The sequence below is a fragment of the Cavia porcellus genome, unplaced genomic scaffold (assembly GCF_034190915.1).
Source record: "Cavia porcellus strain 051 isolate PalLab524CR breed Dunkin Hartley unplaced genomic scaffold, mCavPor4.1 scaffold_18, whole genome shotgun sequence".
In the NCBI taxonomy this organism is placed as follows: domain Eukaryota; kingdom Metazoa; phylum Chordata; class Mammalia; order Rodentia; family Caviidae; genus Cavia; species Cavia porcellus.
In genome coordinates this window covers 18,743,055-18,766,579 of record NW_026947501.1, presented here as the reverse complement: position 1 = coordinate 18,766,579, position 23,525 = coordinate 18,743,055, and the positions used below count along the sequence as shown (strand labels likewise).

At 32.4% G+C, this 23,525-nt stretch overlaps 1 protein-coding gene across 6 annotated transcripts in view; it reads left to right on the top strand.

The window, feature by feature from the left end:
• Vps54 (VPS54 subunit of GARP complex) overlaps positions 1-23,525 on the top strand; it is a 109,915-nt gene that overhangs the window by 20,214 nt on the left and 66,176 nt on the right. For 5 of the 6 annotated variants that reach the window (XR_010040580.1, XR_010040581.1, XM_063229508.1 and 2 more), the window contains exons 2-7: positions 5,827-5,982; positions 7,350-7,591; positions 8,964-9,042; positions 11,773-11,807; positions 14,312-14,443; positions 18,691-19,076. Coding sequence is in view for 4 of the 6 variants with exons in the window: in XM_063229508.1 (XP_063085578.1) it covers positions 5,847-5,982; positions 7,350-7,591; positions 8,964-9,042; positions 11,773-11,807; positions 14,312-14,443; positions 18,691-19,076 (1,010 nt within the window). In the remaining 2 variants the exon portion in view is untranslated. The remainder of the gene's footprint in view (positions 1-5,826; positions 5,983-7,349; positions 7,592-8,963; positions 9,043-11,772; positions 11,808-14,311; positions 14,444-18,690; positions 19,077-23,525) is intronic. The other variant, XM_063229509.1, reaches the window with a different exon arrangement.

Genomic DNA, 23,525 nt, shown 5'->3' with positions numbered 1-23,525 from the left:
AGTTCTCTGAAAAAGGAAATTGAAGAGAATATCAGAAAATGAAAGAATATCTCCTATTTTTGGGTAGGTAGAACCAATATAGTCAAAGTGGCCATACCACCAAAACTGTACACAGATTTAACAATCCTAATCAAAATGCCAATAACATTTATCACAGAACTGAAGAAAACAATCCTAAAAATTTATATGTAACCATTGGAGACTTAGAACAGCAGAAGCAATTCTGGGCAACAAGGAAATGCAGGAGGCATCTCAACCCCAGACTTCAGATACTACAAAGCTACAGTGATAAAAATAGAATGGCATTGGAAAAACAAACAAACAATAAGAACACGAATGTGGATCAGTGCAACAGAATAAAGGATGAAGAAACAATTCCAGGCACATTCAGCTACTTGATCTTTAACAAAGAGGCCAAATACACTCATGGAAGAAAGATAACTTCTAACAAATGGTGCTGTGAACAGTGACTATCCACACACTGCAGATTCTACATAGACCCATAACTCTCATTTAGTAAACTGAAATCAAAATGGATCAAAGATCTAAACAGCAGAACAGAAATAATCTGTTGGAAGACTAAAGAAGTAAAACACTTGACATAGATGTAGGGCAAAGACTTTCTCAACAGAACTCTGGTTGTGCAAGAAATAATACTAACAGTCAACAAATAGGTTCACATCAAATTAAAAGTCTTCTGCACAGCAAAGGAAACTACCAATAGAATGAAGAGGCTATCTACAGAGTGAGAAAAAATTTTTTTACTAATACTCATCAGACAACAACAACAACAAAGATTTAGACCCACAAGTGTAAAGACCTAGTGAAAAATGAGCATCTGAAAAGTACAGTGGCCAATAAATACATGAAAACATGTTCAACATTGCTAGCTACTCTAGAAATGCAAATTATATCAATACTGGTATTGCATCTCACTTCAGAAAGAATGGCTAACTTCAAGAAATCAAATAATAACAAATGTTGGAAAGGCTGCAGGGTAACGGAACCCTTCTTGATTGTTGGTGAGAGTATAAACTTACACAATCATTCTGGAAATCAGTGTGGAGATTCTTCAAAAACTAAAGGTAGAACTTGCATTCCCATCTGTTCCCCTTCTAGATATCTTTGCAAAAGAGTAAAAGACATCATGTTATAGTGATATATGCATACTAATATATAACAGCACAATGTATGATGGCTAAATCTTGGAAGCAGAATCGATAATGAAAATATATTTATACTTAATTTAGTACTACTGTGTTCTAAAGAAGGATAAATTTGAATCATTTGTAGGAAAATGGAGGCACTTTGAGACTATATTGTTAAGTGGAATAAGATACACAAGCTTAAATATCACATGGTTTTTCTTAGAAGCTCAATATAGGTAGACAGTGTTATAGGTTTTGGAATTTGTGGATACAGATTTAGAAGATTACTATGAACAAAATATTTTACATATAAAAAGAAAGGAAGATTGCAAGTTTGAATCCAGCCTGGACAAGTTAGTGCCTAACTCAGTGTCTCAGAATAAACACTAAAGAGATAGGATGTAGCTCAGTGAGGAGGCCCTAGGTTCAGTCCTCAGAGTGCAAAAAGAGAAGAAAAGAAAGCAAGGGCAGAAAGAAAAGGGTGTTTATGAATCTATTTGTGGTTGTGTGCTATTAGTAGAACCAATAAATTGTAAGTAAAATGTTAAAAGTGAAAAATTCAATTCATTGCTAGGAATTAGAGATAAAGGTGATAGAATATTCTTTTTATTCTGTGGCCTGAGTTTGAACAAGCCATGTTTTATACAGTATTTCTCAATTACTCTCTAATGGTGACGTTTCAGAGATACAAAGAAATTCAGTTTAGGTCATTAATGTGTAACTGTCTTGTATGCTTTTTGTTAAGTGCTGTGCAGTGAAAACCTTTCTAAGATTCAACATGTTGTTTTTCTCAGAAAATAGGTGAAGCAGATGCATCTTGTAAGTAAGTTTAGGCGTATGCATGTTTATCAAAAGAATATTTCCAGTTAAAATAAAAGGTATCCCTTTGGTCAAATAATTAGAGGGTGAGCAGAAGGAAAAACCAGAAAATACTTTGTCTTATACCAGCCCTTGTACAAATATATGTTTGTAGATAGTCTGCTCCATTCTCTTGCAATAGAGACAGGTTAGAAAGTGTCATAAAATCCCTTCATTATATCATGTATATTTTGTACTTTTCACAGTGTCGGTAATAAAAAATATGGAAAGGGATACTTCTATTCTTGTATGCCATCTTTTGGTTCATTTAATAGTTGAAAAGAATGTAGTTTTTTCTCTAAAACTTTGTTAAAAATGTAACACACGTAGAAGACAAAAGAATAGAACATACTTATATAGACAATTTTAAAGGATTTTTTTTTTTTTTTTTGGTGGTACCAGGGATTGAACTCACGACCTCATACCTGCAGGCACTTATACTGCTGAGCTAAATCTCCAGCCCTATTTTAAACATTTTACATTTCCTTTTTCTGTATTTTTTTGCTGAACCATTCCAAAGTCAGTTGTAGATGATGACAGTGTATTTTACTCCTGAATACTTTGTTATTCTTGTGCTAAGCATAAAGACATTTCCCGGAGTATCAGTGTCATTAACACCCCTAAGAAAATCAAAGATTCCAAAATATCATCTAATTTCTAATCCATATTTAACATTTCCCAGTTGTCTCAAGAGTACTTTTTGAAACCAGGATTCAATTAAGCCTAACAAATTTTCTTTAGTTACTGCATCTTTATTTTAATCTAGAATAACTCTCTACTAAGAATAAGTAATTGATATAGTTTTCTTGTAGAAAGCCTAATATTCTTAATTTGTATGATTGCTTTTAAACTCTTCTTTTTAAAAAAATTAACTGTTGGTACATTTTTGAATAATAATCACATTCATCAAAGGGAATTTTTACCTGTTCATAATACATCTCAATTCTACCTTTTTTTCCCATTCTCCTTCCATCCTGTCAACCCTTCTGCCTATTTACAAATCTTTGTTTCCATTTTTCCTTCTATTCCTTTTTTCCCCTTTCCCTTCCTTCCCTGCTCTTTATCCTCTCTTTTGTCCCCTTTCCCATTTCAATATTTCCTCACTACTACCTAATATCTGTCATCCATTTTGATACTTATTTACCCTTTCAGTTTCTCACACAAGAGAAAGTGCGCTATTTAACCATGAGTATCTGATTTATATCACTTAAAATTATGTTCTCAAGATGCATCCATTTACCTAAAAATGTTTCTAGTTTATCCATCTTTATAGTTGTATAGTATTCCATTATATATAAAACCTACATGTTCTTTATCCACTCGCCCATTGATGGGCACTGGGGTGTTTCCAAGATTTAGGTATTACACATTGTGCTTCTATAAACATGGGTGTGCTGTGGTATGATGCTTTAAATTCTTTTGGGATGATAGCAAAAAGGGAAATAGCTACGTCAAATGGAACTCGAAGGTTAGTTTTTGAGGAATCTCCATATTGGTTTCCATAGTGGTTGTACTGTTTTACACTGCCAACAGCATAGAAGGCTTCCTTTTCTCTACAGCTTCACTAGTATTTGTTATTGTTTGATTTCTTGATGATAGTCATTGTTTCTGCAGTGAGATGGAGTCTCAGTGTTGCTTTAATTTCCATCTCTTGAATGATCAGTGATGTTGAACATTTTTTCATATATTTATTTGCTGTTTGTATTTCTTCATCTGAGAAGTTCTGTCCTTTCAGATTCCAATTTTTAATTGGGTCTTTAAATTTGGAGGGATCTGATTTTTTTTTTTTGAGTTCTTCATATATTGTAGATATTAGTCTTTTGTCTGAGGAATAGCTGGTAAAAATTTTTTCCCATTCTGTGGGCTGTCTCTTCACTTTGTTGGTAGTTTCTTATTTGTCATTTGTATTTCTTCATCTGAGAGGTGTGTATTCATCTGAGATGCCCATTTTTAGATTGGATTTTTGAATTTCATTTGTTGTTGTTGGTTTTCTTGATCCTGGCCATTCTTTCAGGAGTGATACGGAATCTCAGTGTGGTTTTAATTTGCATTTCTCTAATGACTAATGATAATGAACATTTTTTGTTGGTAGTTTCTTTTGCTGTGCAAAAACTTTTTAATGTGATGTGATCTTTGCTGATTCTTTGTATGATTCCCTGTGCAACTAAGGAATTGTTTAGAAAGTCTTTGCCTGTGCCTATGCACAGGCTTAACACCAGCTTTCTTCTTTCCCTTCCTTCCTTCCTTCCTTCCTTCCTTCCTTCCTTCCTTCCTTCCTTCCTTCCTTCCTCATTCTCTCTTTGTACTGGGAATTCACCATGGGTCTTGTGCATGCTAGGCAAGCACTAAACTACTGCTACTGATCCTGAGCCCAGTCTTTTTTTCTTTCTGTTTTGTCTTACTTTTATTTTGTTTTGAAAGAGCCATGTTAAGTTACCCAGGCTGGCCTCAAACTTGCATTTCTTTCACCTCAGCCTCCTTAGTAGCTGGGATTATAAGCGTGTGCTAGTATGCCGCACAGCAGCAGCTTGTTTAAATGAACAATATAATTGGTTGTGTTTCCTTTGCATCGAAAGTACTGAGATTAGAGGAAATCTAGAAAATATGATTTTCAAGGAAATCTAGAAAATATAATTTATAGTTTTTTAGCAAACCAGAGGGAAGTTAGAGTAGATGACCTGTTTATCAGGACTACTAATCTTATAGCTCTCTTTCTTATTTCATACTCTTATTTTTCTTTTTACTAGCTTTCCTAGTTTGGCTTTTTTAAAAAAAACTTGCTACCTACATAAATTTTTGTGGATTTCGCTGTACTTATCTTTAGTGTGAAAAAACTTAGACTAGGTGATCGCTAAATATTTCATTAGTAAAATAATTAACAATTTCTTCACTATCCAGTTTTAGTTTAGTATTGCTTCATTTATAAAGTCTTATCTGATACTGTAAACATATTTTTTTTGTTTTGCCCCACAAATTCTTTTAGCACTTATAAAAATGTAAACAGGTCAATATATATTTTACTTATACATTTGTTTTTATGGTTTTAATGCAATTATAAGCTTTTTGAAGACTTCCCTTTCTTTTCTCATTTAATTACAATGATTTTACAATTATTAATTACTATGTGGTAGTCATGTTATAAAAATCACTATAACATCTGTGAATACTAACATTGAGGCAGGCATTATTTTAAATATTTTATGTGTATCCATTAATGTAACTATGAAGATATTTATGAGACAGCCTCTGTTATCTCCATTTTATTCATAAGGAAAGGCATGCAAAGTTACGTAAATTTTCTCATAGTGATGATGATGGTAGGCCAAGGTGGGATATGAACCCAGGCAGGCATGTTTCAAAAATTTATGAATCCAGGGCTTGGGATTTAGCTCAGTGGCATAAGCATCTTCCTTACAAGCAGGCGGTCGTGAGTTTGAACCCTGGTACCGATAAAAAGTTAAAAAAAAATTAAAATTAAAAAAAATTTATGAATCCTTACAGTATACTTGTTGAGCGAATAGTGTTTCACTTTTAATATATGGATACAGGGTTGCTACTCTATTTGCACTTTGAATAAAATACAGTATATTTAATTTGGGGAAGAATTTTTAACAAACAGGGACAAATAACTTTCATAGCAAACTAAATATTGTAAGTAGCCTTCGCACTTAACAGCAGATATTCAAATTGCATATGTATACTGTGAAGGATTTTGAAAAATCCTTTTGGTTTTCAAAAAAGTTTGTAACATACGTAATATTTATAGATGGATTTTGGTTTATATGATGTGACTTAATTGTTGTTTCTTGCTCATTTTTAGTTGAGTGGTGATTTTATGCAATGGCTTCAAGCCACAGTTCTTCACCAGTGCCTCAAGGAAGCAGCAGTGATGTTTTCTTTAAAAAGGAGGTAGATTCAACCAAACACATTCGACCTGTGCAGTCACTGCCAGATGTGTGTCCCAAGGAACCCAGAGGTACTGCTTTCTTTCTTTTTTATTTTTGATGGAATTTTACTGTTGATTTGTGTTACCTTGTAAAATTTCAAAAACTGACCTTAATATAGTAAATTTTATAATGTTAAAAATAGATGAAGAATTTAGAAATAAATTAATTGGGAAATTGGGATATAGTTTTTTCATGCATTTCTATAAAAGAAGTTATTTATATTAGCTGAAAAAGTATTGAAAATGAAGATATAGACTAAACAAAGATGCTCAGTTAAAACATTTTATTGTCAGTCTTCCTTGTTTGCAGATTCTAGTCATTGCAGAATCTCTTGCTTGTAACCCCAGTCAGTATTCATGTTCTTTTGTGCTCATTTTCAGACATGGACAGAACAATAAAATATGACACACATATTCTCATGTGTGACTGAATAGGGCAGGTCCTACCTTCTTTATCTCTTATACTGTGAAAAAAGTGTCCTTCTTGTTGTCTATTTAGTGCTGTATGTTTTGCATTTTTGTGCTTTTTGTTGGTGATTTTGCTGCTTAAAATGGCCTCCAGGCATAGATGGGCTGTATAGTGTTCCTAAGTGCAAGAAAGCTGTGATGTGCCTTATGGAAAAAATACATGTGTAGAATAAGTGTTGCTCAGGCAGGGATTATGGTACTGTTAGCCATGAGTTTAGTGTTGGCAAATCAATGCCACCTAGAAAATAAGGTATCTTTAACCAGAAACATACACCAAATAAGGTTATCTATTGAAAATGTGATCTGAAGTTCACAGAAACATTACTATTAACTTCATATAAAAGCAATAGTTCAGTACTGTATTTCCTAGTTACTTGTTCACAGTGACATAGAATAAAACTGCTACAAATAATGAGAATCAAGAGTGCATTTTTCTTTTCTCTATATGCTGTAGACTGTGTAGTTTTGCTTTCCTCTCTGGTTAATGTCACTTGGAGTACCTACCATAATGCAATTTTAGGACCTTGCACTTGCCAAGCAGGAACTGTGCCACTGAGCTATCTCCCTGGCCCCATAATGCAATTTTAAAAGAAGACTAAAAAGATATAATGTATTTTTATTTTTGTAAAGAATGATAAATTGTACATTAAAAATGAGGAAATTAATGAAAATATTTTCTTTATATCCACCTCATCTGGAAACTACTGCTCTCAGATTTTGCATATCCTTTATCATGTACAAGCATTTCATTTTAGCACTTGATGCTGCAAGATGATTATTTAATGAGATTGACTTTTACTAATAATTTACCATGAAAGAATGAGTTTGACTGGTTTAGGTAAAATGGAACCTAAGCATTTGTATTTTTGTTGGATATAATTATAAACATAAAATCAATTTTACAGAATTCTTTTCTTTACTTTTTACAGGTGATTCAACTAGTTTATGTGTTGCCCCATCTCTAGTTACAGATCAACATAGGTGGACTATATATCATTCCAAAGTAAATCTCCCAGCAGCATTAAATGATCCTAGATTAACAAAAAGAGAATCTGACTTCTTCACAAAAACATGGGGATTGGACTTTGTAGACGCAGAAGTCACACCTTCATTCTACCTCCCACAGATCAGCAAAGAACACTTTATAGCATATCAACAGGAAATCTCTCAGGTAATGTTGAAGGTTGAAATTTATTAAGTCAGGTCAAAAGTAAAATATAAACATTTTTAGTTTATTGGTTGTAGACTTTTGACCAATAATTTTTGATGAGCCCATGGCATTCTTTTTTATTCATACAAATTCTGATATCCTGGGTTATGTTTAATTCTTTCCTCAGATATATTTTAATGCATTTCTCTTTCTAGTGATTTTTTCAGAATTATACATTACTATTAGTACTAAGAATTAAGAGTCAATAAAAATATATCCTATCTACCAAGAATAAAAATGGTTCTGTTAGTCCTATAAAGCCCAGATCATGTGTGAGATCTGAGAAATTAGCAGAGTAGAACTGTTACTGTGTCTCATTTATCAAAGACAATCTAACAGAACATTCTATCTCTAGCTCATAGCCTTACTATATCCAGATGTAATTGTAACTCAAGTTTGTTGCTTTATACTCAGTCTGAAAGCAAGAGCTAGTATGGTTCTCATTCTAGAGATGGCTTGTTCATTCATATTTAGATTTTTAGTGAGTAGCTATTATCAGTATACTCCCAGAGTCTTCTTTTCTTGCTTAAAAAGTTGAAATGATGTAGGGAATATATCTGAAATAAATACATATGTATATACAAATATATGTACTTTATATTATGTATACATTTATGTGCCTATACATGAGTTTGTGTGTGTGTGTGTGTGTGTGTGTGTGTGTGTGTGTGTGTTTGTGTTTGTGACAAGGCATTGCTGTGTTGTACAGGCTGTCCTTAAACTCCTGGGCTCAAGCAGTCCTCCTGCCTCAGGCTTCCAGATAGCTAGGACTGCAGGTGGCTCAATACTCATTTTTTTTTTTTTTTTTTGTCTTTTTCCTTTTTATCGGTACCGGTGATCGAACTCACGACTGCCTGCTTATAAGGCAGGCGCTTATGCCGCTGAGCTAAATCCCCAGCCCTCAATACTCATTTTTATAACTATTAGTCTTTATGCTGTTTCATTCACAAGCCTAATTTGAATTTGGCTGATTTTATTTTACTTGATTATTTTGTTCTTTTTTATGATTTGGAGACAGATTGACTATGGTTGTACAATTGGTATTATCATTGCACAGTATCTAATTCATTTTTGTACCAGCAGATATTTTATATAAAGCATACAGATCACAAGTTAAACTAGGTAACACCATATATCTATTAGAATAGCTAAAAATCTTTTGTATTTATAGATCTTAGAGTGGCATCTGGTTCATGAAGCACACTTGTTACTTGTATTTAAGTTCAGAAGGCTAGTGATTTAATATTAAAATTATAGAACTAATTTGGCATATTTTTATATTTCTATATAGCATTGATTGTTATGTGTTTAACTGTTTTGTTTTCTTAATTAGAGAGAGAAGATTCATGAGAGATGCAAGAACATTTGTCCTCCTAAAGATACCTTTGACAGGACTCTTTTACATACTCATGGTATGAATATGTGTTATTTGTAGAAAATAAAGCATAACGTACATATTAATGAGTAATCTTAATATTTAAACCTTGCTTGCTGTTATCTATAATTTTTATTTTAAAGCTTTTAAGAAAAATCATAGGTCTATCAGTAGTGTAATTCTTTAGTTTGACAAATATTTAATACCTTGGTATTTGGTACTTTGTGATTAAAAATAGAGAAGTAGTAGTCTTGGACCTCAAGGAGCTTAAGTAGAATTAAAAAAAAAAATAGACCAGTAATTACATCATTGCATATTAAACAGTAGGTTCAGTGTGGTAATGATGACACCAGGGATTTAGTTCATAGTGTAAGTGCCTGTCTGGCAAGTGCGAGGTTTTGAGTTTGATCCCGGTACTAAAAGAAAAAAAAAGGGATGTATGTACAGCATTTTTAACTAAATTCTAGAAATCTTCCAAGGTTGATGAAATACCGTGTTTTAAACTAATTAGTGTGAAAATTTATGTAGGAGGAAAGGTATTCCAGGAAAAGGGAACCATTTATAAAAGCTTTGGTATCAAGCAAGAACTCCTAAAACTATTTAGGAGTAGAAAGAATTGCGAGAGTCTAGTACATTAACTCTCCTGAGAGTAAGAGATAGAGCTGGCACTGTACCCAGGCCTGTGATCATTACAGAGTCTTGTGTACCATACTCAGGAATTTTACTTTTTCTAAAGGCAGTGTAGAGTTACTTTTTCATTTTTTCCTCTTGCCTTTCCTTTCCCTTCCTGTCCCTCCCTTTCCCTTCCTTTTCCCCTCTTTTTCCATCTCTCTGTGTCTGTGCCTGTCCGTGTCTGTGTCTGTCTGTCTGTCTGTCTTTGATTCTTTCTTCTCACTTTTGTCTTTCTGTTTGTGGTAATGGGGATTGAAGCCAAAGCCTTCACACTGAGCTACATACCCAGCCCTTCTTTTGTTTTTTATTTAGAGACAAGATCTCCTTAAATTGCCCAGACTGGGCTTGAACTTGTGATCCACTTGCCTTTGCCTCCCTGGGTACTACAATTATAGCCATATACTAGTAGGCCTAGTTTAGATGTAAGTTTTGATGACCAGTTTGTTCAAAGATAACTTCTAGCTTTCTTGCTTGGGTGTGAGAGGTGCAATTCAGTCACAGAGGCAAGATGGAAGAACAAATTTTGCAAAAGATGGAGACTAGTTGCAGGTTTATAGTTAGGTTACCAACTTGGAGCTCAGGAAAGAGAAATGCGGACTGATACTTGTAGTATAGTAAGCATTATGCTAGATAATACGCTAGACAGTGGCATGGTAGTTGAATTCAAGGATATGAATGGGATTGTTCATGGATGTTGTGAATAGTAAGAAGAAAAGGACAGATGATAGAACACTTGGATCACATTTAAGGGATAAAGATAATTCCACCTTAGAATGACAGGTAGTAAGATTTCAGAAAAGAGTAATTAGTCAGCAGTTAGAATACTGTGGGACAGATCAGTTTGCACACCGAAAAATCTAGGATTTGGCAGTTAAAGATCTTAGGGAAAGCATTTAGATTGAAGTAGTGGTTATAGAAATCCCAGTGCTACAGTGAATATAAGAGAAAGAAATGTATACTAGTAGAGATGTGACAAAGATTTGAAAGTGTGTTGGCTGTAGAGTACACTGTGGAAGAATGTGTTTTCATGGCCAGGCCTAGATGAGGCAAGAGAGGTACATATTTATATAACCCTTAGTGTGAAGTGCTTTCCGACACTTTGCACCCGAGATGACTTCCTGATTTTAACCTAGTTTTAGACATACACTGTATGTTTTTGTTTTTCTTGCTGTTATTCTCATTCTTCTTTGAGTGGGAAAGAACTGAGTTTATTTACTTATATGCAGACATAGAATAATTAGTAAAAGGAAAGTGGTCAAAAGATACAGAGAAGGGTAATTTATGAAGCAAGTTCACAGAAGAAATAGGAGGGAATGGAGTCCAAATACAGAGGATTAATTTTGTAAAGGACTGGAGTATCTTATGTAAACCTTATGTAGATTGGCAGGATTAAAGGTAAAGCTGATTCATTTATAAGTAAGTCAGTAGGTGATACAATCTAAGATGTCTGAAAAGAAAATTGACATGTAATATAAAAGTGGTCTATAATCATAAGAAATTCTGGAAGGGATGGGGTATATTTTCAGCAATACAAACTGTTTCTGTTTTAGAATTTAATTCATTTGCTAACAATATATAATACTTAATTTCACCAAAATTTAGTAAGACCATCAATCTTTCTGTATTATTAAAAAAAAAAAAGATTTGAAGCTGTGTGTAGTGGCACACCACTATGATCCTAGCGCTCTGGGCAGCTTGAGACAGGAGGATCTAAGTTTAAGACCAGTCTAAGAAATTTAACACTCTATTGAGGCAGTATAAAAAATAAAAAAATACGAGGATGTAGCTCTGTGAGAAGCCCTTGAGTTCATTTCCCAGTACTGCAAAGATAGACAAATAGGTAAAATTTAAAAGTAAATTAAACAAAGATTTGAATTGTATTTCTTGTTTTGTTGCTACCAATTGATTAAATTATTTGAAGCATGTTTTATTTAATCATTTGCTTAATATGGTACATATAGTGCATGTATTAGTGGATACTTGATGAGGGAAAAATTCAAGTAGTTACTTTATTGTGACCTGTATTGAATCTGGCAAAATAGTTTATGGAGATATAATTAAGACAAATTTCAGAATCATATTTTTCTTTCTGTAGATAAATCCAGGACAGATCTGGAGCAAGTACCTAAGGTAACGAAGCTTAAAAATGAGAATACTTTTCTTTAGTGTTTGGTCTTTAATTTTGTCTTATAAAGTTTCATTTGGCTGTTGACATTTGGGCCACTTTGCCTCTTCCAGGACTTTGTTGTATTACTTTCCTTTTTTTTTTTTTTTTCCTTTTTAAGTGAAAAAGTAATTGGCAAATTAAAATTGCCTGCCCATGATAGTCTTCCACTTTTATATTGTCATTTTCTTCCTTATTGAAACTTATATACTTAAATCTATTTTAAAAAATAATTTTATTTATTTTACTACTTAAAATTATTAATAGATACTTTCTTTGTATGAAAAATGTCATAGGATTGTATAATATATTCAGTTTTTGTTGGGAAGGGAGTCAGTTGTATTCATCAAATTCTCAAAGAGGTCTGTAGTAATTGTTCTTTAGAATGAGAAAGAAATAGGGGATCATTTTCAAAGTTCTTTGATGTGCACAAAATAAAATCAATAGTGTCACCTAAAGCCCTTCAGAATTTGTTCCATCACAGTCACACTTCGAATTTTTGTCTACTAAGCTTTATACATTTTTTACTTTGGCCACATTGTTTTTTGCTGGTTTAATGGTTTACTTACATTGTTCCCTCAGCCTGGAGGACTTTTTGGTCATCTTTCTTTGTGTAATGCTGTACAGGTTCCTGCTAACATGTCAGTTTTACATGGACAAGTACTATGTAGTTTGTTCTTCAGCTGAGGAAAACTGGTTCCTTTGCCAAATTTCCTTAACATTTTATCTAGAAATGCTCCTGTCCCCCGCCTAAGGCATTTGTCACTCCTTTCCGTACAAGATTTTACATACTTGATATCCATATGGGATTGGTCCTCTTATGAATATCAGAATTCTCAGATGCTTACATCGTCCATTATATATTGTATATTACGTACTCATTAGCTCCTATATCCATTAAATCATCTCTAAATTACTGACAATACCCAATATGATATCAATGCCATGGAAATAGTTTTTTTACTACGTTGTTTAGGTAATAATGACAAGGAAAAGAAGAATGTGCATGTTCAGTACAGATGCAATTTTTTCAAATGTTTTTGATACACAGTTGAATATGAGAGTCAACCATATACATATTTTATTACATTCTTTGGACTGAGGATCCTTGAGATTATGACCTGAATAGTAACTTATCTTCATTTTCTCCCTCAGTGCTTATTGTAAGAGATAATTAATAGGTAATAATTGAATCAGTCAATATTTTTTCATTATAATACTAAAGCAGGAATTAGGAAATTTACTCTTGTTCTTAATTAGATTTTTCCTATCATATGCATACTAGTTTTGTAGATATAGGTGAAGTGAATCAGTAAATAAAATACAGCATAAAAATTAATAAGTTGATTGACTAAACCATGTTTTAGGTCTCATATTTGGTAGTAGTAATACAATGATTAAGGAGCTGTAAATCCAAGGATCTATAAATCAGGAACAGATGGTCTCTACAGAGAGATACATATTAATTAATTTCTGTGAAGTATGAGATAAATAATTGAGTTATGGGTGATGAAGTGATTAATCTCTGTATAATACAGAGGGAAATATTCACCCTTTCATTTAGGACCTGTTCTCCAGATAGGCAAGAAGGGGCATTCTAAGACAAAGGATGTGTAAGAAGTTTAAGCATAAGGAAATATAGAAGATAATTGAGTACTGATAGAATGTGATGTGTAAATAGTGAATGGAGTAGCAAGATACCAAAGAGATAAGTGGAATAAAAAACTTCATAAATTTTAATGCTTTTCTAGATCATTTGGTCTGTGAGTCATGAGAATCCAAGGAGAATGTCAGTTATACTTGATGTTTAAAAAGCCAGGGATAGATTAGGAAGGGAAGACAATAAATAGCTATTTACTGGAAAACAGAAATAATGAAGGACTGAATGGATGAGCATTGAGGAGACAGAGAAGACAGGGAATTCAAGAGACATTTTAAAAATATAATGTGGGTCTAATTGACTAGCTGGATAGAATATGTGAGGAAAAAGGAATATTCTCTTCATAAAATTATATGTGTTTGTTTTTAAATTTTAGTGTGTGTTTAAAAATAATTTTGGAAGAATTTTGAGCAGAGGAAATAGAAATACAAATTAGAAAATTGATAATTGACATTTAAACAACTATTAGCGGGAAATAATAAGGACATTTTAGAAAAGTATGGTACTTCTCTTTGTTATATGCCTGTTGGGATCACATTGGTGAGTTTGAACATGTAGTAATGGATTGACCATCTCTATTGGTAAAAAAACACTTACCTATCTTTTTAAATGAGAATTTTAAGTTTGGTGAACAATGTACAATTTATGATGTAGATTTTTGTGTGAATAATCCCGCCAATTATCTATCACTTGCTTTTGTTCTTAATACTTCAGATCTAATTTTGTTTAATGGTCTTATAATGTTAGAATTGATAATGGGATATAAAGAAAATGTTTAGTCTTATTAAAGAAAATGTGTTTTTTTAATAGATTTTTATGAAACCAGATTTTGCCTTGGATGATTCCTTAACTTTTAATTCAGTTTTACCATGGTCTCATTTTAATACTGCTGGTGGAAAAGGTAATCGTGATGCAGCCTCCTCAAAGTTGCTTCAGGAAAAGGTAATTTCTCTTAGGCTTTTTTTAAATATGGAAAACCTTATTCTGGTTAAGTGGTATCATTTGTGTGAATTTAGATTTAGCTATTTAGTAAGCTGTGTTGTTTAGTAAGCTACATTTCTTTTAATTTTTCTCTTTCCCCCTCCTCTCCCTGTCTCCCTACTTCTTTCTCTGTCTCCCACTTTCCCTATTTCCCTCTCTCCCCTTTACCCCTTTCCCTTCCTTCTTCCCTAAAACTTAATACCTCATTTGTGCTAAGTAGAGCGACATCTGCAGCCTAAGCTCATTTTTGTTACCGATAATTATAAACCTTCTAATCTTAACTGATAAACTAATAGCATTTTGGTTCAATGGAAAATAACATTGTGCTTGTGAAAAAGGAAAAATTTGAGTGTTTCTTAAATGAAATAGTTGATGGAATTTAAATTGAAAGGCTATATTAGCAGAATGCATTGATTTGCATTTCCCAAACAGTTCTGTTATGTATCAACTAATTTTATAAGAAAGATTTAATCACAGAAAACTAACTTTTCCCGAAATACTGTTTTTTCACTTTCACAGTGAAGATTATTTTGAAGTAAAAAGTCTTCATTAAAAATATTTTCATAAAAAAAGTCTTCATAAAAAAATTTTCAGCTTTCCAACTGTAGTCTTTTGCATGTTAGCATTCAACAGTTCTTTAAACTTTACAATGTTCTATATTTCAGAAGTTAGCATGTATAATTTAGAATTTTAAACTCACAGATAATCTTCTAAAACTTGAGTGCTATCAAAAATTTTTAATCTTCATTCTTCTTTTACACTTGGTTTTCTAAAACGGACCATGATTCTTAAAATGAAAAGAAAACACTTTGTTGCACTCTAGGTATGACCTTGCAGTATGAAAATTTGCTTTTGGAAGACTAATCAATAAATTAGGTCCAGTCTTCCTCGGTAACTGAAGAAGAAAGGGGACTGGTTTGGGAGGAGAGGAAAGATAATAGGGGAAGAGACACAAATTTTCTTTTCATAGCTGAAAATGAAAATGAGGTCACTTTTTCCCTTGGCAACATTTTCAAGTATAAAAAAAGTATTCCTTAAATAAGAAAAAATTCACAAATCTGATGAAAATTATGGGTCTACAGAGCACACGCTTGCTCCCAAATTGTATTTTCACATTCCAAGTCTGTATTCTAGTAAGGTAATACCTTAAAGAAAGAAAAACAAAAGCTAATAAAAAAAACTCATCAATCTATGTAGATACTTTTAGAAATCCTTTTAAAATTGCTTCTTTTATTGCATCTTAATAGGAAATAAGTTAAGAAAATATGCCTTTGAAAAGAGTAGTTCAATAGAATATTCGTCAATTCCAAAAGCCATTGAAATTCAAGTGAAATGTTTTTCTCAACCTATATGTTTAGTGACTAAGGTAATGGAAATTTTTTTTTATATTTGTAAGTAACAGAATTAGGTTTACTATATTTATATCTGAAGACTTTTCATTCTGTTCTGGGAGACAGAATTCTAAAATAACATTTTTATACTCCTGTTAAGGTGAACAACTATTTTATCTTGGTAGCTTTAAAGAAAAGGAATGCTGTAACCAGAATCAAAGAAATTTGTGTCCTATTTTGTGCTACTCTGTGCTGTTCTGTGCTGATCTGTGAGGATGCTGTTTATTCACAGAGTGTTTGCCAGTGGAGAAAAGTAGGAAGATACATAGCAGTTAGAAAGGAAGAAATAGTATGTGTTAGAAGTTCATATTTGACATTTAGAATGTATAATGTATAAGAATTAAATATATATGTATATATACACACACACACACACACACACATTTATATGTGCTAGTTGTTTGCAGTGATGGCAGATCTTTTAGAATTTTCAATGATAATACAGAGTCGGATGTGGCATGTTTGTCCTATGTTCACCACCACTGGTTTAAGGCTTTTATCCCTCTTTTAAGTGAACAATACATTGAAAATAAAAATTTTCATAATTGATAAAAGAATTGAAATGTAAAATAAAGAGCCTTGAAATAAAATCCAAATGAATCTACTATTTCTAAAATTTACTACTGAACCACTAATCTGTCTTTTGTGGATTCTTAAGCATTTTGAAGAAGATGGTACAACAGAGAGATCTTCAGATTTCAGAGTTTCAGGTCTGACCAATGTAGGTTTACATTTCAGTTGTGCCACTTGATAATCACATGATTTTATTCAAGTTATTCTTTTTTTGCTAATCTGTGAAATGTGACAACTAACTGTACTTGCATACTAAGGTTATTGGAAACACTATACATATACTGTACCTAGTACACAGAAAGATGAGACCAAAAAGTAGAAATTATAGACGTCTACTGTGTCTGATAAGTGAAATGTGATGTTGGTGGAAACCATAGATATCATTCTGTCTTAGATCTTAGAATTTCTGAAATTAGAATTATAATCTGAGATAGTAATAAGATATTCTTAGCTTTTATAAAGTAATTTTATAAAGTTTGGAAGGTAGTCATGACAGGAGCAGAAGAAGAAGGTAAGTCACCTGCTTTTTTGTCATTTTTTATTTTTTTTGGTTAGTGCATGTTTGCAGTACATAATGATTATTCATGGAGAGTTGGTACATGTACACAAACACATCTTAATTCTGTTTTCATCCCTTCCTCTTGTTTCCTTCTGCCTTACCTTTATCTCTTGGTCCACTTGCAAAAGATCTATCTTCCTGTTTCCTATTATCTATCTTTCATTTTGCTCTTAATGTAGAGTTTTGATTGCTCCTATAAGAAAAACTTGTATGTCTGATTTATTTCACTAAACATTATGGTCTGCAGGTGCATCCATTTTCCTACAAATATTCTATATGGTAGAACAATATTCCATAGTGTTTAATACCACATTTTAAAAAATTGGCCAGTTAATAGACATGTGAAATCACTTCCAAGATGTAGCTGTTATGGATTGTTCTGCTATAAACATGAGTATGCATGTATCACTGAAATAGATCTTTAACTCTTTCAGGAAGAGACCTAGAAGGGGAACAACAGGGTCTAACAGAATTTCTGGTTTCATTTTTTTGAGGTAGCTCCATACTAATTTCATAATGTTCCTACTAGTTCACAATCCTACCAACAGTGTAGAAGGGATCTTTTTTCCCCAGCTGTAGCCTTGCTATTTAGCATTTATTATTATTTGATTTCTTAATGATAGCCATATTTTCTGGAGGAAGATGGAGTCTCAGTGTTGTTTTAATTTGCATTTCTCTAAAGGCCAAAGAGAATCTTTCTTCATCCATTTATTGACCCATTGTACTTCTGAGAAGTGTCTTTTTCCCATAGCCCATTTTTGATTCAGTCTTCTGTGTTATTTTATTTTGGGTTCAAATTTTTTTCTGAGTTCTTTATGCATTCTAGATATTTGTCTTCAGTCTGAGGAATAGCTATCAGTTTTTTTCCCCATTCTATGGGTTGTCTGTTCACTCTGTTGGTTGTTTCCTTTGCTATGCAGAAGTTTTTTTTTGATATAATCCTGTCTGATTCTTGATTCTACTCCTTGTGCAATTAGAGTTCTGTTCAGAAAGTCCTTTCCTCTACCTATTTCTTTAAGAGTTGGATCTATTTCATCATGCAGTAGGTTTGTTCTCTGTCACTGTCTCTGTCCGTCAGTCTCTCTCTCTCTCTCTCTCTCTCTCTCTCTCTCTCTCTCTCTCTCTCTCTCTCTCTCTGTCTCGTACCTGGAATCAAGCTCAAAACCTTGTACTTGCCAGTTAGGCGCTATGCCACTGATCCCTGGCCCTCTATTTTAATGTTTAGATCTTTGCTCCACTTTGATTTTAGTTTAGTACATGGTGAGAAATATGGATCTAGGTTCAATCTTCTCCATCTGGCTATGTTTTCCTCTAAGGTTTGTTTTTGTCAAAGATCAGATAGCTGAATACTACTACATTTGTCAAAGATCTGTTAGCTGGATACTACTACAGTTGTTCTGCAACCTCTGTTCTGTTCTACTGATCCACTTAGTGGTATTTGGTTTTTGTGCTACTGACATGCTGTTTATATCACTGTGACTTTGTAGTATAACTTTTAAATCCGTCACACCATTCATTGTTTTGTGCCTGATTTTAAGGATCCCACAGTGTAACAATTTATACAACAGAATTTAAAATAAATGTAAAAATTTTTTTTGCATTTTCACTTTTAAAAAGTATGTAGAAAGTCAAGGAAGGAATATGTGTAATAGTCCCATTTTTTTTTTTTTTCTTTCTCTTTTAAGCTGAGCCATTATCTGGATATTGTGGAAGTAAATATTGCTCACCAGATCTCTCTGCGTTCAGAAGCATTTTTTCATGCAATGACCTCTCAACATGAATTGCAGGACTACCTCAAGAAAACTTCCCAGGCTGTAAAAATGCTTCGAAATAAAATTGCACAGATTGATAAAGTAATGTGTGAAGGATCACTACAGAGTTTAAGACTGGCACTTACCAGAAATAATTGTGTTAAAGTATACAACAAACTGAAGTTAATGGCCACTGTACACCAAACTCAGCCTACAGTACAGGTGTTGTTATCCACTTCTGAATTTGTTGGAGCATTGGACTTAATAGCAACAACTCAAGAGGTTCTACAGCAGGAACTTCAGGGCATTCACAGTTTCCGGTATGTTAAGCCTTTAGAAATGCTAGAATATTTTAAAGGATAAATATTACCATATAATGTTAAAAATGTAGATGTATTTAAAGTAAAATATCTTTTTTCCTTCTAGATTGATCTCTTTAATAATGTTGTTCTAATATGCAGTAGTAGCAAAACAACTGTAAGGAAAGTATTTATACAAACATTTTAGTAAAGAAGCAAAACTAAAGTTTTTATTAGATTAGATAAATACAAAGCAGCCATAACTTTGACAATAGTAGTTTTGAAAATATTGAAATAGCTTTGTGTAAAAATGATAGACCAAGGTGGAGAGGTGAATGTCAGTAAATTGAAAATTAAATTGATTTAAAAGCTTTTAATGGGTTTTAATTGAGTAGTTATTAAGATTCATTTCTGGTTTGCAGTTTATCTCATTGCCAGAGATTCTGCATGGCAATGTTAAAGGCCTAGTTTCTTGCCTTCCTACTTTAAAAATACCTTTTAAAAAAAAAAAGGCTTGTTGGGCTGGAGATTTTAATCTCTGGCATCAAAAAAGAAGGCTGCAGTTTTATTTTGAAATTACACACAGAAAAGATATTTTAAGGTTAAAATTTTAGATATTTTATATGAAATTACATCAGTGCTTTTATAGACTCGTGCAAGATGTCAAAATTTTATTCTGTTAAGCAGGTTTTCAGCATGCACAAGGCCCTCTGTTCAGTCCCCAGCACTGCATATATGATTTTTAAAAAGACTTTCAAATGCTATGATTGTCTGCATTTTGCTCAAATACCTTCTTCTTACTATTTTCTTTACAGCTTCCTTGTGTAAAGAATGTTTATTCTTTTATGTAAACTATTTCTGTAAAACTATCAGATCAGTCCATTAAGATTATAACTTTAAAAGTTTGATCTCAGAACTTGAATTTTTGATAAACTTCTCTATATGCAAATACTTTTTGAATTAAAAAATACATTACTCTAAAACATTTTTAATAGAGTACTAACACATATTTGAAATAGTTTAAGTTATAACCTTGTTTTTTTGTTCTATTTTACATTTCTGTCATATCTACCTGATGATTTGCTGTCTTGACTTTTTCTTTACTTTTGCTGTAAGATTTTTGAATATCAGTATTTTATATATATATATATATATTTTTTTTTTTTTTTTTTTTTGTACCTGGGATTGAACTCATGACCTCACACTTACCAGGCAAGTGCTTGAGGCGCTGAGCTAAATCCCCAGCCCCTTATATTACTTTCTTGAATAGCTTCACAGATAATTTTACAGCTATCTAACTTTATTTGAAAATATAAGAATTAGTTTTGAATCCTTATGTTTTTGTCTAACCAATCAGGAGAAACTTATATATGATAAGTTTCTTGTTTACTATAAATATTAGTGGTGGAAAATGCGTTTTCCTTAGCTTAAAGCATAAGAAGTATTTTATTTGAAACTCACCTCCCTTTTGAGGCCCTAGGACTTATTGGGGTATTTTTTTTTTTCAAACTGAGTCTTTTTATATAGCCGACATTAGCCTCAAACTCAAGAATTCCCTGCCTTAAACTTCTAAATTCTGAGATTACAGCAGGCATTTAACATTGTACCTTTGTGGAGCATATCTTAGAAAAGCATATATAGTATTCATACTTAAAATACAAATGCTTTCCCCCAATAATAAAACAATGAAAGTACCCTATTGAATTAATAGTTTTACCATTTTATAGATTTTGGTGTAAATTTTAGTTTTTACTGTAGCATTCTTTCTGTTGCTTTTGTAACTTTTTTTTTAAAAACAGACTATGTAGTTCAGGCTGGCCTCGAACTCATGGCAGTCTTCTTGGCTCAGCCTCTGAGTGCTGGGATTACAGACATGCTTTACCACTCCCAGACTTATTTTGCTTATAAAGGAAAATTTTATACCAGAATTTTCCAATAATCAAATTACCACAAATACAAACCTATTTTTAAAAAAAATACTTGGAATATTTTTAATAGTATACTTTTTCTTGTGTACTGTTAATATATTTCTTTGAATCACTAGTAGTAAACAATGCTTGAATATTTCTTTTTTTTTTTGTCTTACTACTACTGAAATTTTTGACCTTGACTTTATTCTCTATATAAATTTTGTTTTTTGGCATATAAATGCCCAGAACACTTTATAATCTCTAATAAAATCTTAAAAGCATTCTGTGTTACTTTATTATTTTCTTTTAGTTTTTTCCCCATATTTTATTATCATTTGTGGTTTTGAAAAAATCTTCCTGTTGAGTTTTATATCTCTTGTATAAGAGCTATTGTCATACATATCTTAATACATACTATGGACCCTGTAGGTTATCCAAGACATTAACAAATATTTTGACATGTTCTACTATTCTTTTTCCTTCCATAATTTTTGTTCCTAATTAACCATTTATATTTACCTGTGATTCTTAATCTTGGCTGCATCATACAACCCACAGAAGAGCTTCAGAAAGGTATAGCACAACCCACACAAACCTACAGGATAAGCCTGAGTATTTGTGTTTTTTAAAGTTCTCTCAGAGATTCTAACATGCACCAGAATTAAGAAACCATTGGGGTACTCTACTTTTTTTAGAAGTTAGAATTAAAGTGATAGCTTCTTCCTACATAAATTTATTTCTTTTACAGTAAAAGCTTTCAACTAAAACTTCTGTCTCTATTCAAAAAGTGCTTATCTGATGTCAGAAGACATCAGATCAGAAGTCTGCTCCCCTCTTGTGAACCTGAAAGGTTTTGACTTACTGTGTAATTCATAATTACTACAGTATTTCCTTTGTACATTTGTTGATTTTGTAATTTAAAAAAATTTTAATAGCTTTATTGCCTAAATGTTTGGCAAATTGGACAATTTTAATTCTTAGGACAGAAATGTTTGTAACTATTACTCATGAAATTAAGTTTAGCTATTTACCAATAAAAATGATCACTGAAATATTTATGCCCTATACTAACTTTAACTGAAAGTATTGTTAATGTTAATATTTAAACACTTAAGCAGATATAATGTGGAGTCTTAAATATGGGCTTAAACATACATTTGAATATTGGTAACTGGCAGGTTTTAATATAGAAGATCTTTAGTTACTTTGAAATTCAGAACTATTGTTACTTGCTTTTCTGTTGATTCATTTAGAAACTTAGTGTTCCTTACTGTTGTTAATTTTTTTCTTTCTACTTAATATCACTATTATCCATCCATTACCACATAACTGTCTAAATTTATTAAATACATAAATACTCTAAACCATGCACTGTGCTGAATATATTGCAGGTATTTATTGACTTAATCTCGCAGGGCCTAGAAGGTAGATAATGTTACCCCTATTTTCACAGGGATGTAAACTAAAGCTTACAAAGTCTTAGATAAGTTGCTCCAGGTCATATAGTAAGTTATAAAACACAATAGAATTTCAGCCTATATCTAATCATACCTAAGAGCTTTGCTTTGTAATATATTTGGTGATACATCAGATAGACCCTTAGAATACCAGTACTAAATTTATAGTGTTATACATGTTGAATCTGTAAGCAGTTGAACTATAGGCTTACTGACTCAGAACTATCATAGTAATTATTTTATGATAAAAATTAATGAATTATTTTCTAATTGTATGCTTTTCTTGTTTGAAAGAAAAAGTGGAAGGCATGGTCCAGTTTACTGTGGATTCATTGATCTGAGCCTACCTTAGGATTTAATTTAAATAATTTTTATTATTGATCATGTCAGAATTACTCAATATAATACTTGATCCTAAAAATAACCTTCCATAATTTAAATTTCAAATATGATATTAAGAGGCTATCCACATTGCATGTTTTGGGATGAAGTCAAGAAATCAGAGATTCTGTTATTTGGTAAAACTAGAATTACTGTAGAGTTTACTGATAAACACATTTCTATAATAAAACAGCACAGATGAGCTGAGCACAGTGGCATACACTTGTAATCCTATTGAATGAGAGGCTCTCAGGTAGGAGCATTGGAGGTTACAAGCCAGCCTGGGCAAATTAGTAAGACTCTGTCTCAAAAAATAGTACTGGGGATGTGGCTCAGTAGTAAAATGTTCCTGGGTTCAGTCCCTAGTTCCGGGGGAAAAAATCAGCCCAAAAGTCATTGTATTGAACATAAATCTTGGCAGACAATCTGAATGTGCAAATTGAGGGATATCAACATAGAAAGCATTATAATTGTTCAAATTTATTTAGCTGTACATATAGATCTAACTGCTTATTCAGAAAGTGGTACGTATTTTAGTTGTATTTCAGTAGATTTCTATACTATCTATGAGTTTTAGGCTATTTACATTAAAGTAAACTGTTACCAGATTTAGCATGCATGCATGCATTCATTCATTCATTACTAGGATCAAATACAGGATGGTGTATTACTCAGGTGTTCTGGCCCTTTTAATGTATTCTGAGACAAGGGTCTCTCTGAGT